Source organism: Aspergillus luchuensis, chromosome 6 (genome assembly GCF_016861625.1).
Source record: "Aspergillus luchuensis IFO 4308 DNA, chromosome 6, nearly complete sequence".
In the NCBI taxonomy this organism is placed as follows: Eukaryota; Fungi; Ascomycota; class Eurotiomycetes; order Eurotiales; family Aspergillaceae; genus Aspergillus; species Aspergillus luchuensis.
In genome coordinates, this window is record NC_054854.1 from 2,274,990 (window position 1) to 2,292,122 (window position 17,133).

At 51.9% G+C, this 17,133-nt stretch overlaps 4 protein-coding genes across 4 annotated transcripts; 3 read left to right on the forward strand and 1 right to left on the reverse strand.

Annotated features, from left to right (window-relative positions):
- Positions 1–948: 948 nt before the first annotated feature.
- Positions 949–3,863, forward strand: MNR2 (CorA metal ion transporter; the record flags this gene model as incomplete). The annotated part of the gene is made up of 4 exons (XM_041692918.1): positions 949–1,361; positions 1,427–3,454; positions 3,523–3,725; positions 3,793–3,863. The coding sequence occupies 4 exons, from the start codon at positions 949–951 to the stop codon at positions 3,861–3,863; spliced, it is 2,715 nt and encodes a 904-aa protein (XP_041546255.1).
- A 2,395-nt stretch (positions 3,864–6,258) lies between these two features.
- AKAW2_60758S (putative phospholipid metabolism enzyme regulator) lies at positions 6,259–9,033 on the forward strand (the record flags this gene model as incomplete). Its single annotated transcript, XM_041692919.1, has 1 exon — positions 6,259–9,033. One exon carries the CDS (start codon positions 6,259–6,261, stop codon positions 9,031–9,033), a length of 2,775 nt encoding a protein of 924 aa, XP_041546256.1.
- A 3,217-nt stretch (positions 9,034–12,250) lies between these two features.
- Positions 12,251–14,500, reverse strand: AKAW2_60759A (DUF3824 domain-containing protein; the record flags this gene model as incomplete). The annotated part of the gene is made up of 3 exons (XM_041692920.1): positions 12,251–12,645; positions 12,706–14,145; positions 14,230–14,500. 3 exons carry the CDS (start codon positions 14,498–14,500, stop codon positions 12,251–12,253), a joined length of 2,106 nt encoding a protein of 701 aa, XP_041546257.1.
- A 943-nt stretch (positions 14,501–15,443) lies between these two features.
- AKAW2_60760S (uncharacterized protein) lies at positions 15,444–15,749 on the forward strand (the record flags this gene model as incomplete). The annotated part of the gene is made up of 1 exon (XM_041692921.1): positions 15,444–15,749. One exon carries the CDS (start codon positions 15,444–15,446, stop codon positions 15,747–15,749), a length of 306 nt encoding a protein of 101 aa, XP_041546258.1.
- Between the last annotated feature and the right edge of the window lie 1,384 nt (positions 15,750–17,133).

Here is a 17,133-nt window from a genome sequence, read left to right on the forward strand (position 1 = left end):
TATTCTCATTTCTTGTCTCATATTGATGATGTCTATGATGATGCCCGATATCTAGAGCTGACGATATGACGGCCTTGATTGCTACTTTGAAGTTATGCCTTTTTATTTATTTTATTTTTCCCCATGTTGTTAATGTAACATTGTGGTGTCTAATATGTATGACTGTATGTAGTATGATGACAATAAGACCATTGCAGGCTCTGAAGAACAGACTTCCGTATTTGGTGTTGGGGGGAAGCTAAAAAGCATCGGTGAGCCAGTGATGTCATCACCTGACTGGGCGGGCCTTAAAGCGGTGATTATGGCCGGGCAGGGGGACTGGAGCTCCCGGTTTCCTTGCTTTTTGCCAGGCATTTGGTCTGGAACTCCCTCACTCTTCCATCTTCCCCATCGTTGCTTGTTCTTCGGAACTTCTCTTGACAGCAGAGGTCCTTCATTGGCTTCCCCACCTTTCACCCCCATTCTAGTCTATCCCCATCGTGTACTCTGTACTACACAGTACTTTTTCGGATTTTTCCCCATTTCTCCAGTTGATGGAGCTCAACCCTTGCCGTTGGAAGTGCCTCATGTCCCACCACGCCTCGCCCCTCGCTCGCCGATCTCCAATCGCACTGCGCACTGCGCCCCGATGAATTGTCCCTGACCACGCTGAGCCCTACTAGGCTGGCCGACACTGCATACCCGATAACCTTGCGTCTTGGATTGCCTTTTTTTTTATATCCTCGTCATCGTTACTCTCATTCTTATCGCAGCAGTCATTCCCCGGTGTCGAAAACCCCCGTGCATGGTGCTGCTAAACCGTATACTATTTACTACTAGCTGCAAACGTATCGCCTTGGGAAGTGGAACCCATTAAGATAAGGAATTGAGGGAACATTTCCCCTAATTTTTGGGCCGATCATCGTGCATGCAGCATCCTCGGCCCCGAGGCCCTCGTTCCAGATCACAATGCAGCCTTCACCGTCAACTCCGCATCAGACCGCTCCCAGCCCGTCCAAACCCTCCCGACACAGTACTCGACGTGCCGGTGACTCCCAGTTAGCAATCACGCGTGGCTACGAAACTCCTGGCTCGGATCGGAAGCAGGACGATGGCGCAGGAAGCAGATCAGGTACCACAATTAAATCTGCCAAACGGAAAAAACCCCGTCATCGAAAGCGTCGTCATCGCCGTCAGTCCTTTCTCGGCGGCGCTGAGGATCCTCATCCCGCTGCTCCTCATGCCTCGATCCCCGACGCAGGTGAGGATATCAGCATGATGGCTGATCAGACGAAGCCGCAAGCTTCGCTGCCGTTCTATAAACTGGGTAGTAGGGATCTCAGTAGTACGAGTTTGGAGAGTGAAGCTTTGTTGGATCATCGGTATGTTGCTCAGTCATGTTTCTCTTGGTTTGGGATTTAGTTTCATCGGGCTAATTTCTACATAGTCATCAACCGTCGATGAGACCTCGGAGAGATAGTCGTCTCGCCCAATCTTACCGTCCCGGTTCCTCGACCACCCCCTTTCGTCCCGAGTCGGGCTCCCAGACCCTGCCGTCGGCGCATAGATCGTATCGAGTGGATAATGATAGTGGTGGGGAAGAAGAGGAAGTCAATGATCGGACACCGTTGATGCCACCGCCCTCTGGTCATAGTCCTAGCTTGCCTCGGTACGGGGCCGACTTTCGGTCAAGCCCGCTGTCGTTCCACCAGCGACGACCTGCCTCCAGTCGTTCGAGCTCTTCTCGATGCTCGCCTCGTGCCATACCGAGTCCCAAGTTTGGTGAGCAACAAGATCGTGATTATGACATCAACAACCCTCCGTCCATGCCAACGTCGCCCAAGCTCGGGCCTGAGATGAACTATGACGATGCAGTGGTCACCGGGGCGGAGTTCGACTTTTCGCTTGCCAAGTCGATTGACAATCGTATGGAACAACTGGCTCGCTCGCATGATGTGTTGATCGATGTCGATGGAACCAATAATCGACCCGCGCAGTCACCTGGGTCGTCGCCGACGTCGCCGCAGATTAACCCTCAGGAGCGTCTCCGTCGTCGCACGACCTTCCCAGCTGAAGAAGATGTCTGCTTCCCAACGGAAGAGGTTTCGGAGATTGCCGAAGAAGACGCACAGAGGGCGGCCAAAGAAGGCCATCGCCGACGGCGGCGGCTTAGGGAATGGCCGGATCTATCCGTCTTGGAGGATTGGAGCCGCCAGGAGAAGGAGGAGCGTTCAGGTGCTTATCGCGCGAAGAAGATCAGTGAGCCTATGCTTGTCGAGGGTCGTCTTCGTCCACAGTACCGGCTCTGGCGACGCGAAGAGGAGGAAGCTCCCTACCGATTCACGTACTTCAACGAAGAGTTCCAAAGTACTATTCACGCCCAGACCATCTCGGAGCTATGCCAGCCTGGTGGTAGTTTCCGCGAGCTTTTCATCCCTGATCCGCCAGAGTTAGACATTTCGTCGGATGAAGAGGAGGAAGAGGAGGAGCACCATCAAAGGGAGGGCACGACAGACCACAACAACCATAGCCGTCAGCCCAGCGGCAACGTATCCCGGGTCATGTCGCCGAACGGTAACAGTCACGGCGCGAATGGCAATGGCATCCATAATCACAACAATCACCAGGGTGTCTATGGGAATCAACGGCACCAGCCTCGAACGTCCATCATCAGTGAGGCTGTCACCGAGGCACGAACATCCGCCGAAGCGTCGCCTCTACGCAAACCGGCACAACCCAAGCCCAAACGGTATGGGCCTCGGCCGACCTTTTGGCTTGATGTTCTGTGCCCGACCGATGCAGAAATGCGAGTGCTCGCCAAATCCTTTGGTATCCATGCCCTGACGACCGAGGATATCATGATGCAAGAGGCGCGCGAGAAAGTCGAGCTGTTCCGGAACTATTACTTTGTCAACTACCGCACCTTTGAGCAAGACCCCAATAGCGAAAACTATCTCGAGCCCGTGAACATGTATGTCGTTGTGTTCCGGGAAGGTGTGCTGTCCTTCCACTTCTCGCAGACTCCCCATCCGGCGAATGTGCGCCGACGAATCCGTCAGTTAATGGATTACCTTATCCTCAGCTCCGACTGGATCTCGTATGCTCTGATTGATGACATCACGGACGTATTTGGCCCCTTGATTCAGGCCATCGAGGACGAGGTCGATGAGATCGACGAGAAGATCATGCAGATGCATGCAGATGAGCGAGGTATGGGGCCCAACAAGGAAGAGGATAATCAGAGCGTGACCACGTCTCTGGCCCCCGGTGAGATGCTGCGGCGCGTGGGCGTGTGCCGCAAGAAGGTGATGGGGATGTACCGCCTTTTGAGCAACAAGGCAGACGTTGTCAAGGGCTTCGCCAAGCGATGCAACGAGCAATGGGAAGTGGCGCCCAAGTCGGAGATTGGTCTCTATCTGGGTGATATCCAAGACCATATCATGACGATGACCAGCAGCTTGACCTACTACGAAACGTACGTCGCGACAACCGCCCCTTTGGAATAATGGTATTTGCTTTACTAATTGGACTGCTGTGTTGTAGGCTTCTGTCGCGTGCGCATTCCAACTACCTGGCGCAGATCAACATCCTGATGAACGAGCGGCAGGAACAAACAGCCGATGTGTTGGGGAAGTTGACGGTGCTGGGAACGATCGTCCTGCCGCTGAATATTATCTGTGGTATGTGGGGGATGAATGTCAAGGTGCCTGGTCAGGATGTGGATAGTTTGTCGTGGTTTTGGTCGAGTAAGTCTCTCTCTCCCTCTCTTCTACATTGGATGAGGATGTCGTGGCTAATGGAGTTACTCTTCAGTTACTGCGGGGCTAGTTCTGTTCGCCATTGCGTCGTTCTACATTGCGAAACGAGTTTATAAGATTGTCTAGTCTAGTTTAGAGGATGATCTGGGTAGAAGGTTGGCTCTGGTTTGCTGGGTTCCAATTCAATTTCCTATTTAGTTGCTCTTTTGGCTATTGCACTGGGGTTGCATTGGAGAGGTATGGCGTGATGAGAGTTTCTTTGCAATACCTTTGGATTCTGGCTACAGCTGCTTTCCTTTCCATCTATCTGAGTGTATATTAATTATGGCTAGGATGATAGAGGTTAGGGTATATAGCATGTGAAAGGGGGGAATGTAACCCCCCTTCCCCTTGAAATATTCAAGATATCTGGTAGAAAAAAAAAAAAAAAAGAAAGAAAGAAAGAAAAAAGCTTAAACAGAGTTTTTCTGGTTATTAGCACAAACCTGCTGGGAAGAAGTTCTTTCCGCGTCTCGAATGTGTTTCTCCGGGGGGTGAGATGAAGTCATGATGATCCTCCCGGTCGGAGGGATGTTCCGTATTGGTTCCGTATTGTCCCGTATGGTCGGGGAAAAGGTGGTGTGGCAGCAGGTAAAGTTACCAAACTGCGATGTCACTGCAGGTATTGATTACCTTCAGGCTCATGATGGCGTGGATTCCTGAGGAATCCCGTTTGGAAGGGGATTGTTTTATTCTTAGCTTGAAACTCGAAACAAAAACATCCTTCAACTACTACGTACTACTTCCTCTCATCTCATCTCATCTCATCTCATCTCATCTCATCTCATCTCATCTCCCGTCTTTTACCCCCTCCTCACGTCATTTTTCCCCCCTCTTTCTGTCCTCTGTTTAGTTTATCTTCCTTTCACAATCTACCTGCTGGTCGGCTACTCTACCTCCACCAGCTAGCTGAAAGAAAGAAGGAAGGAAGGAAAGAGAAGAAAACAGGTCCACTTCACTGCTTGTTGACTCCCACGCTAGACACCTTTTTTTCCTTCCCGTTCCTTGACGTGGGCGGCTATCATTGGGTCTCGCCGTCCCCTCTCCCCTTGACTGGCCCGATCGGGGTCCTCCTCTTTCTTCTTAGTACTAGATACTACTGCCTCTCTCTCTCTCTCTCTGTGTGTGTGTGTACGCACGCAGGCGACGACTGGAACTATCTAGTGACTTACTTACTTACTAGACTTACCTAAGTAAGTCAGTGCAATCGTCGCTATCTACTAGTTATCTAGACTAGTACTTTCGGCCTATCTCCCGTGCTGCAACTTTCTGGGTGCCCCGGTTACTGGCGAAAAACTGGGTCAGCTTCTCTCGGGTACCGGCTTAGTGCTATCACTACCAAGTACCAAGCAGCTAGCTAGATACACTACACTACACTACACACTACACACTACTACTATTCTGTTGCTGCTGGTGCTGGTGCTGGTTCCTTGATGGCTGGATGGTTGGTTGGCGGTGCTACTAGTACTGCTGACTGCCTGTGTCTGACAGTTTCCGCTGTCGAAAGTTTCTGACTTCGCAATCGATTCCTTGCGTCTGACAGCCTGTCGAAACCTGGCTTGTCCATCCGCCATTCCCTCCTGCCAGCTGCCAATAGACATCATCAAACCCTCTCTGGACTCCCCTCCATCCCTCCCTCCCTCCCTCTTCACCTCCACCATCCACAACCGTCCGCCTCCCGCAAGCCTCGTTCCGGCCATACCTGCAGTTGGCCACCTGGATCGACACCGTTCTCTCGTCCTTCCCGTGAGCTAACGCGCTTGGAGCCTTGTTCTAGACGTTCCATCTCACCGTCTTCTGATCGAGTTATGTGCACGGTTGCGCCGGCGTTGACGGCTTGGGTCTACTTGGATTATTACTTGGTTTCCTGAAAAAAAGGGCCCGGGCTAGGAAAACAACAACAACAACAACACAATATCCTCCGCTGGGGTGGGCTGCACCATACATTCACCACACACGCACACACATACACCCCCCCTAGTTCTTGCATCCCTCTCTACAAACCTTTCCCCTCCTCCTCGCAGGGTTGATATACTTTTCCCTCCATCTGGTAATTCTCAAGACCATCAGCAGCATGTGGCTGTCGTCCATTCGTCCTCTCATTCGGTTGACTGTGTAACGTGGTTTGGTACGACAGACAGGAAACCGCTGTCCTGAATTCCCAACGCGGCGGCCACTTAGCTTTCGCCGTTTTTTCCTCTCGAGCACCCCCGAATCTCCTGACACCCAGTGCTTTATTTTTTTTGTTGTCTCTTTTTTTGGGGCCCTCCTCCCCCTTCCGTCCGTCCTGGGGTCTCCTGCCGGCTGGTGGCTCACCGATACTTCATTATTGGGATTTACTTTTCCTTTTTCTTCCTTTTTTTTCTTACCCTCTTATTTTCTTTTTCTCCCATCCTCCCCTGTCCGGACCTTTGTTCCGGTTCCCTCTCGGACTTCGTGATTTCTACCGGTCTTGTCAGAAAGCTCTGACTCGCCAGAGATCATGGCGGCGGAGTCCGGGAGGTCACCTTATCCCAATGGGACCTCTGGTGGATCTCGTATGGCCCACGGAGATGAGGCTGCCTTGTCTGCACCACGCCGATCTGCCAGTGAAAGTGACATGATAGAAGTGCCACGTTCAACCTTTCGATCCCAAGCCCAGGGCTCCGCCGCGTCACAGCTGCCTAAGTTCTCGCATGCGGTTCCTGGCGTCTCCGCCTCAACGTCTACCACCAACTCGGCTATATCCTCCCGCGAGTCCTCCCCCGTCCGCTCCTCTCGTCCGCGCAAGACCAGTGCAACCCCCCGTCACACTTCCTCTCGATCTCGCAAAGGCAGCATCGATCGCAGTCCCAATCGTTCCATTACAACAACGAATACTGGTTCTGGCACGCTCCCCTCCGCCACGGTCGTACAACGAGCGCTGTCCCAGAACAGCAGACCTCCCGTCCTCAGCCCACCCCCCAATGCCGAAACGTTCTCCGATGTGCCCGATCCGGACAAGCCCACCATGCCATTATGGGCCACAACGCGGCGGTCGGAACCACAAGAGCCTACTCCTCCGAATACCTCGATCAAACGGTCGGTGCCAGATGACTTTGCGACAAAGCCAGACCGGAGTGCTCCCCGTGCCGTAAATAGGGGCCAGGGGTCGGCTCTGGAAACCGTCCAGGAGATGGCTAGCGATCAGTCCACGCCCTCGACCGATACGGTCATGAACCGACCCCTGACTGAAGAGTCTCAGTTACAAAAGATCGATGAATCGGACGCCACCCCCAAGGCGTCGCGGTTCCACAATGAGAGTGGCAGCGATAGTGGAGGAAACAAGAGCTCCGAGCCAATGGAGGGTCATCGCCGTCATTCTGCTTCGAAGACCCGGGGCACCAATGCTCTTCTTTCCAAGCAGTCCTCGACATCTTTGAGCGGCGGTCCTCGTGCCAAACCGGCGGATGGGTCTGTCCGGAACATGATTGTCGAGACGGAGACCGTCAGCTCCATTCCCCAGGTATCCCTCGCTGTGGCTACCGGGGACCGGGGTAATACTGGCCGAGTGGATCCTTCGGGCACTCTTCGCATGAAAGGTAGCCAGGAGACAATCCGGGCCAAGAGAGAAAAGAAGCGGGTGCGCAAACCGGCGACCTTGGCCAGCGGCGCTGCATCCTCCAAAGCGGACATTTTCGAAGCTAAGGTGGCCAGCGCCGTTGACGAGGCCGATGTGTCCGACTCGGACGAAACATTTGTGTACGAGTCCAACCCTCCTGACCCGTATCCTGTGCGGCAAAACAGATACCATTCCCGGACCCCCAGTGCCACCTCCATGGCCAGCCAGGTGGATCAGCTGTCTGCGGTTCGCAGTCGGCCGGGAATCCGGGATGGCAACCACAGCGTGACCGGCAAACGCAGCATGAAGTTTACGAATAATACGTTTGCTACCGGGCCGGACGACCCTGGCGAGGAGAGTGCCCGAAGCCACTCCCGAGTCGATAACGGCGGCACCCACACGCCCCGGCACCATCACATCGGGCGCTACGGACGCAACAATAACCTTTATCCGTCCTTGTTCGATCACGAGTCACCGTTCCCTCAGCCTCAGACGCACCTCAAGTCGCCCCGGCATTTTATTGGCGGTGGGTACCGGCAGTCCCGGCATCCGGGGTCTCGCGCTGGACCTAACTACCGCACGATCAGCGGGACCAAAAAGTCGAATGATGGCTACGGGTATGATTTTGATGCCGAAGGGGCGGATGACGAGCGGACGCCGCTGGTAGGGTCCCCCCGAGTGACACGCAGCCGTCATGGCGCTGGACGACGGCCCAATAGTGCCAGCCTACGCCAGATGGAATACATGCAACAGCGGCAACGCGGGTACTTTTCGCGGTACGGTGCATGTGTCATCATCAGTCTGTTACTTTTCTTGCTCGTCGGGGGCGTGACGTCGTTCGTGGTGGCCTCCACGAAGGCTCTTGTGGATGTGGAGATCCTGGACATCCAAAACGTTCTTGCTTCCGAGCAAGAGATTATGTTGGATCTCAATGTACAAGCCGTCAATCCGAACCTGTTTCCCGTGTCCATTGACGATATGGACATGAACATCTTCGCTAAGAGTCGATTCGTCGGAACCGACGAGCTTTGGCGCAAGCTCAGCACCGACTCGAGTCCCGTCCCCAGAGTGGAGAACAGCCGGAAACGGGCCGAGATGGCTCTCATCGCTCGCTGCGCTGGTGACGCGAGTTGCCTGTTCAACAGCACCCTATCGCTGCACGGCAAGAAGACCAAGGGCGGCGTGGACAAGGGCACAGATCCCATCGAATCTGATCCGGCCGGCGATCCTCAGACTATGCTGCTCGGTCGGGTGTTCCGATTTGATTCCCCTCTGTCTTTCGAGCCGTCGCCATGGAATTATGTTCCTACGGCGTCCAAAGGACAAATTCGGCTTGCCCGTCCGGGCAACAAGACGGAAGAAGGCGGCACAGAGCGATGGGAGCGGGTGCTCCAGCATGAATTCGAACTGATCGTCCGCGGTGTGGTCAAATATCAACTTCCACTGAGTTCCCGTCTCCACTCAGCATCCGTCAGTTCTAGCATTAAGGTAATCCCTAATGAGGACGATGACACGGATGGGGGTGGCAAGCATCCGCCGGACAACAAGACCGTCAGTATCTCCGGGACCAAGTATTATCGCCGAGTCCGACTCGCCCGAACCGAAGATGTCGATATGTCGGCGGTCGAGGCGTTGAAGAAGACCTTTCGGTCCCTCAAGCGAGCATTTACGGCGTGAAATTGGTTTTTCCGTAGCTGTCAGTCATGATCGCGTGGCTTCGCATTACTCAGTTGTGTCTCCTTCCGATACCTTATCGTGCTGGCTCTCGTCTAGACGGTCTTTACCTCCCTGTATTTTGCGGAAGGTTAATTTATCCTGGATAAGGACTGAATGACCGGGGTGACCCTTACATATGGGGTTGGCCCTCAACCGGAGCAAGGGCTACTCCCCCCTTGTGCCACTCGACATGGCGTATGACAGTACGCTATTGCGATAACGTGTTTCCTTTGTTGGAGCTTTCATTTTATCAAACCTAGCGATTGGTCTATTTCTCAACTGATGTGTAACGACCTGATATTTTTCATCATGAAAAGAAAACGGCAGCAAAAGCATGGAGAACGGCACAGTTTTTTTCCATCTCTTATTTATTACAATAAAGGAAAAGAACGTTATGTATGCATCAGCACGGCGCTCTATACAGCTTTTTTTTTTTTTTTTTTTTTTTTTTTTTTTTTTTTTTATTTTCATTCTCTGGGGGTTTGTTTTTTTATTTGTTTCTTATTTTTACTTGTTTTACTTCTTGTGTTGCTTGCTTCAAACTTGCGTGGTTGGTTCCTGGCTGGGAGCGTTGTGTGTTTGACTAGAGGGGAGGGAGCATCGGTGACGGGTGCACACGTCGTTCTCTCTTGCTTTTGCTTCTGCATGGGGTTGTGAAACTTCCTAACCATGCGTTTTTTGTATCTATGTATGTGTGTACATAATATTCTATGTGAGGTGCTTGACTGTGCCACATTTGAAGAAAGTTAATTGCATGGTATGGTGGATAGATAGGGGTAGGGGTACATAGACTTAGGAGAATAGGGGGAAGTACATGGATATACATAATATGATTGATGGATGGATGTAATACTTTTCAGCTGATGGCTGATTGACTTCATTAGAAACTCTACAGATACCGAGGTGATGGATTCCGTAGTTTTCTTTTCATGATGTTCTGGGGACAGCACTGAGCCCAGGGTTGTGTGATAATCTTGGTGATTTCAGTCAACCTTTTTTTTCTGATTTCTCTCGAAAGATACTAAAGGTATACATTGAAATGACTAGATACCGAAGGCTGATACTACAAGACAACTAAGAAAAGAACCAGATAGAACATGAAGACAGACAACTCTATCTAATTATGGAGAACTATCCTAGTACCAACTACCTAGCCAGTACCCAGCCAGATGTAAATCAGGTACTCGCAGAGTCTAATCCTAGAGAGTGTGTGACAAGCTTTTTATTTGGATAACTACGTAGTATGTGAATTATGTTTTGCACTCCTTATTATAAAAGGGGGATGGATACCCATGAATATTTACTCCCAGTCACTAAATTCAGTTCATGTCGAAGGTTTTCATAACCATTGATTGCCATAGTTGCATTAGAAAAATGGATATTTGCTTATTATTCCTAACATGACAGATACGAGAAAACGAAAAACCAAATATAAAAACAGAAATAAAATAAAATAAAATAAACGAGGGCACCGAAGTAACGAAGTAACTCCGAATCTTGCATGATGCATATCTTAGTATAGATACATATGTTCTTCACTCTTTTGAAATCCCGAACCCCGAATAAACCCGGAACCGAGGGGGGGAGAGGTGGGGGGGCGCTGCCCCCCACATTCCGAACCTAAAAAAATAACAGTAAATAAGAATAAATAAAAACCGTACATGAATGAGACAGGCCATAACTTATTGTACCGTAGTATGTAAAGAAGTGAGAAAAGTGGAAAGAGACGTATATGATGATGATGATGATGATGATGATGATGATGGGGTGGGGGGGAGAAAGGGTATGAATCAAGTATGCAAGGTTAATAATGCTTAACCTGTAAATACTAGTAGTGGATCACTTGATTCAATTTGAGTATGGTTGTTTGGAGTGCTAGTAAAGCAAGGATAGAAAAACTGGCTGAGGTATTTTATTTTTATGTTTCTGATATTCTGTAGGCAACTTGGCTTTAATCTCAAGTATACTTTCTTTACTTGACGTAGATGAAAGTACTCTAATGCACAGGTACGTACAGAAGCAGTAGGCTACTAAGTAGGTAAGAACGAAAAAAAAGGCAGCGGAGGATGAAAGGAATAACGAGAAGCGAACAAGGATATAATCTCCTCACCAATAGGATGATCCCAATGCAAGATAAACCGAAGGTTTCTTGTTCTGGTGGTTGCCTAGTTGTTTCTTCTGGCTGCCTTGGATGGAACTGGCTTACTACTTACTTGCTTACTGACTGACTGACTGTGCTTGTGACCGAGGATAATGCAAACTGCAAGATACATCCAATGCGAACACTCCAAGAATGACAGCTGTTCTCTTCACAGTGGGTCACAGTGAGTGAGGGAATACAGTTAACTTGACCTGTCGGTTGGATTGGTTCATGTATCGTCCGGCTCTTGGGGTTGCAGATCTGCACATGTTAGGTTACGCCCGGCATTTCCCTTTCCTGGGGGACGCATCCTCGTCCAAGGCAGGCACGCAGAGATTGGCATTTGAACTGGGAAATCTCCCTCAACGGGACGATCTATCAAATCTGCGAGATCGTTCGGCCGAACGCCGGCTTATCAATTTCATTCTGCATAGACAAAGCCACATTGACCAGAGGGAAGCATTTGGTAGATACATGAGGCCGTTAAAGCGTGATATTCTCGTTTAAACAGACGTGTCAAATCAGATCATTCATCATCATTACTTCGTTCGTCAAGCAGAAGCGGCATAAACAGTGGGAAAAAAAGAAAGGTGACAAATGAACACCATGATTACGCAAAGACTCGGTTAAATCCCCTCATGAGCTGCTCAAGCCGACCTGCCAGCGGATCATCGTCGGGCTGTGGCAGAAGCCGACCATGCGAGTCAAACCGGTCTGGCAGATCAATCGTCGAATCAGAATCTGACTCCGTCGCATTATTCTGCCGGCCCTGTGCCACAGAGCGAGCATCACTACGTTTGTATGAAGAGTATGGCTCCGACGAAGAGTGTCGACGAGCCCGAGGGCGGTTGCGACGGCTCCCATGTATTGACTCAATAGTAGAATCGCTGTCATCCGTCTCGTATCCGAGATCATTCTGCTTTTCATGCTCTGATTGGATATCAAATACAACTGACTTTGGCCCCGGAGGCTGGCTGGCAGCGCGTGATCGGCGCCTCCTCGCACGGGGAGTTCTCAGCGGCGACTGGACGTCTATACCTAAATAACACTGTCAGTAATAGCCCAACTGGCGGCAGACTTCCTGAACCCACCATCGAATGCGCGGTCTTGGACAGTGGGCTGGGGATAGTTCGATGCACTCACATTCTCGTCTGCCCTGCGGGGCCGCGGAGCGTAAGGGTCTGGGCCAGGGCCAGAGGGATATTCGTACGACTGGGGTGGCACCGGGCCAGGAGGGTGTGGATAGTCAGCCGGGCTGTAAGGTGCCAGTTCTGGGCGTGGGCCTGTCGCTGGAGGGGGCGGAAAGTAGTTGCCGTTTGGATAATACTGGTGATCATCAACTGGCCGAGGCGCTGCTGCAGGTGTGGCCGGATAGGGCAATGGAGTTTTGTACGGGTTGTCATATGGCTCACGGCGTGCATCCTCATCGGATTCTAGCAGACAACCGTCAGCTTGGAATACCCTGTTTTTTACCGCAAATCACCAAGGCTTACCCGGCCTATCTCTGTCCCTATCCGCTTTCTTGCGTTCGTTTCTCTGTGAAAGCTTGTGGGCCGCATACCCAACTCCCGTGGCGGCTAAAGCAGCTTCGGCAATTTCGCGGGAACGGCTGCGATGCTTGCCGTGACGGCTTCGACGCCTGCGGCGGCTGCCTCCATCGGAATCAGACGAGTCGCTACTGTATCGAACGCCCCGGCTGCGGCTGCGACTGCGACTGAGACTGCGTGTTCGATGCCTGGAAGAGCCGAACCCCGCAGCACCGCTGGCTACAGGATCAGAAGCGTCGGAATAATATCCATGCGGGCTCACTGGCCGACCATAGTAGTTAGGAGGTATGCTGCCATGGACTGGATGATCGCCGTATTCAATCAAACCAGGTGAGTCCCTCGTTGGATCAGGGTACACCTCCGACGGGGCGCGGCTCCGCGACCTCGACCGTCGACGTTCCCGACGTCGTGACTCCTCCTCTTCTTTCTTTTCCTTATTCTTCTCGTAGAGACCCGTTGCCGCTGCCGTTCCGAGTCCAGCTGCTACCACGGGGAGGGCCTTCCGGATAGCACTGTGTGATCGAGACTCGCGTCTGCGAGAGCGGGAACGGCTGCGTGCCTTCTCCACCAGCCCCGCTACAGCCGCTCCAGCCAGGCCAGCCTCTGCCATATGTTTCCTGCGTTGCGACTGGCTGCGTGTCTCTTCATGGCTATCCTTTAGCGATCTGCGCGAGCTCGAGGCGCGGCGATGGCGTGAGCGGCTTCGTCGGTCTTTGTTTGAATTCGACTTACTCCGCGCCAACGCCACGGCTCCGGCAATGGCAGCAGCGCCTAGGCCAAGTTCCGCAAGATGTCTGGCGCGTGAGTGGGAGTGTGAACGGCTGCGGCTGCGGCTGCGACGGCTATGGCTATGGCGGTGGTGATGATGGTGATGGTGATGGCGCGAGTGAGAGCTTCTGCCATCATCAATCGAATGGGAGCGATGTCGGCTTTTGCTGCGGTAGTGGTCTCTAACGCGCGAAACTGCCTCTGCCGCAACAGCCCCCAGAGCACCCGCGCCGACATCCCTGCCCAGGCGGCCCACACCATCCGACACTTCTTCCCCTTCTTTTTTGCGGTGATTGCGAAGCAGTTCTGCGGCACCGACACCCGCTAGCGCACCCTCGGCCAGATGTCGCCGATGATGGGGGCTATCATCGTATTCTCGAACTTCTTTACGGATGTAAACCATGCTGTCGTCACTGCTATACGCCTCCTGGCCATCTCGATGGCGGGCAGCCTGAGAAATGGAGTCACTAGGGCTCAGTTCCCGTCGAGAACGGCGGTCATCATCGTATTCTCGAACACGGCGATGGTAGTAATAACCTCCGGGCTCTCTGTCTACTTCAGAGCGGCGGACGATTTCGTAGTCGGACTCCCGCGGATTGATGTAGACCGGACCTCGGGCTTCAAGAAAGATTACCGGCTGAGCTTCACGAATGACAATGGGGGCGGGATGTCTGCGGATGCGTTCGGGCGCATAGTACTCACGTTCGTAATAGTCTCTTTCGGAGCGATAGTCATATGGGCGCGAGTCATAATCAACTTCACGCTCGTAGCGCTGCACGGTAAGAGGTTCTTCACGATCGACCGTGCGCCGAATCACCACCTCTCTATCACCAGGGTCCTCGCGGCGATAGAAAAAGTCGCGCTCACGTTCGTCTTCGGAGGGTATGACGTAACGCTTGATAGAGACGGTGGAAGAACGGGGCTCGTCCCACTCCCGCTCACGGTCTCGTTCTTTGTAGATGTACGTCGACATGAAGGGGATGATTAACAATCTTCAAAACTGGTAGGTATAGTTTTACTTGGATGAAATAACGGAAGAAGGGTCACTCAAGAAGGGGAGAAGGGGCAAGGTTTAGAAGGGAGAGGAAGATGGAAGATTTGAAAGATGGGAAGCGAGGCTGCAGGGAAGTGGGGTATTAGCAAGGCTGACGAAATGGCCGGGCGGGCAACACTGACTGACGCAGGAGGTTGATGGTTCTGTGTAAATTATCAGGGATCCCAGGGTGAGACAAGAGACGCCCGACGATAGGACAGTAAAGCAGGCGAAGCGCGCGGATGGTCAAAGAATCGAACAGTGGCTGAGCGAAGAGCAGTAATACTAGTGGTGTTGTAATAGGGATTGGCTGGTGTGAGGAGGGGTAAAATGGACGGGACAGCAAGTGGCACTTGGTAAAGTGTCTAGACGCGGATCCTTAGCAGCAGTCGCAGCAGTCTAGTCTGGTTTCTTTCTATCTCCAGGAACTGAGTGGAGATGGCTTCAATTTGAAATCAGAGAGATCTTCTAATTTCTAATCCCAGCGATGGCAAGAATGGAAGAGAAGATGACGAAGATGATGGAGAGGGATTGGAATGGAACTGGAATTGGATTGAATTGGATTGATTTGACCCAAACAAGAAATTGATCGGCCACGTGAAGGCGAGACCTCGTGATGGCCCAATTAGGAAGTATCCCTGATACTGTAGAACTCGAGTTTCTTGTTCTCTCACTCCCTCTCTCTCTCTCTCTCTCTCTCTCTGACTCTTCCTTACCAATCCGAATGATTCACTTCTTTACAGTGTACACAGAGTCCTTCTTGGCCTGCTTGGGGTGACAGTCATGAGGTCCTTCCCGGAACCCCAAACGCACAAAGAATGAACGAGGCCGACATTGCGCCCGATGCTAACTAATTAGTGAATTATTCACCATCGGCCTCTACATGGTCTGTATCCCTCGGACTTTGTCCATTCGGCACCCATGGCCCGCTTATTTTCATAAATATGCCCTCAAAATTGAACAAGATACCCATGTTGTTGACTTGTACTTGATCCAGTTGTTCCTGGTGGCCGGTTCCACGGATCCTGGTGGGTTGACCGTGTCGAAAGACCATGGAAGCATGCCGCCTGTCAATCAGTGGACCAGAAATGCATTTATTTCTTTTCCACAGCTTGCTTCGAAATTTCTATGCAAGTGTCTAGCCATGTGTAACTCGGACTTGCAAGACCCTTTCGGACTTCGGCAATGAGCGGAACTGAATTCCGAATAGCCGCGGTGGCGCTTTCACATTTGACTTCTGATCTGCCTCTTTTCCTTTGCCCGATGTTTACTTTTCCCCCAGGCAAACTTTCTTTGATTTGCCCCTAGTCCCCTCTTCCGACATGCTCCCCCATCAGGGATTGACGTCCACTTTCCTGTCACTTCGGAGATCCCCAGACTGTGCACCGCAATTGCGACCTCTCGCAGTTAATTTCCTTCACAAGAAACTGACTAGCCAAGGCCAAAGTGGTCTGCTGGTTCTGCACTTTCCTCGTATCGTCTCATTCTCTATGGAGTCTGATTTTTCACTAATGTTAGGCGAACCTCCGACCCGTGGGTCATAATTCGCCACGCGAACAGCTAGAGCCACCCACACTTCTTAGTATGCTTTGCCCGAGTTCAGTCCGTATGCATCGGACTATTGGATGCTACGAAAATCCCGCTGGTATCACTTACCTACATCATGCATGATCAAAGTACATACTTTTTCCGCCTGGCTGCTTGCGTGTCGCTAGTTCTCCTTCGGCTCTCAGATGTGTGACATAATACTTTACTCATGCAGCGGTCAGCCATGTTTGCCCGTTGAGATCTTGCCGTCCCTTTTAGATCCGCAAACTGCTCTGGCGTTTGGGGCGATGCAATTCCTCTAGACTCCTTCCGAAAAGAGACTATCTCGACGATAATCCCTGCATCCAGTTGGCTTTAGTTAACTTGCGTGCCCGGAGGCTTTTTATGAAAACCCACTAAAAGCCCCCATCTGTAAGCGGTCTTCTTGCGCTTTGACCCCCAGCTTCTGATGCTGGGGTCCATCTAGCCCACATGGGTTCTGTTGCACGGCGTTATCTCATAGTATTGCTTTTGGATTCGCCCGCGTGCCTCTTCCGGTTCGATCAATTGAACAAGCTAAGGAATAGCCCCTGGAGATCAAGGCAAACTTTTCTACAAGTGGTGCCTATCTTCGATGCGCACAGACGGATCGTCCGTTGCCATGCGATGAGTAGTCGAAGCGTGGGCCAAATCGCCACACTCGTTGATTTCCGGCAGGCTACCCCGAGGAAGAGCAAGCGGAGCAACTAATTTTCTTGAGACGGTGTGTGTGGAATCCATACGCCCTCTTGCAGTTCTCTGCGTGGCGGTGACGTCTCCTGATCCCTTTAGCCTCAGCCGCTATATCCCACGCGAGTTTGGACGGGCCACAAGCAGCAATTGGGAGAAACTAATAGGTTCGGCCTTCAGCCTAGGACCCACTAATACCACAGACCCGAGTACCGGGGAACGTCATTGCGATCCTCGATCCGTCTCAGCCCCTTGCGACAGGTCTCCTCGTCGGGCCCAGAATGACAGGGATCTCGTAAAATCCACTCACGCGGTGA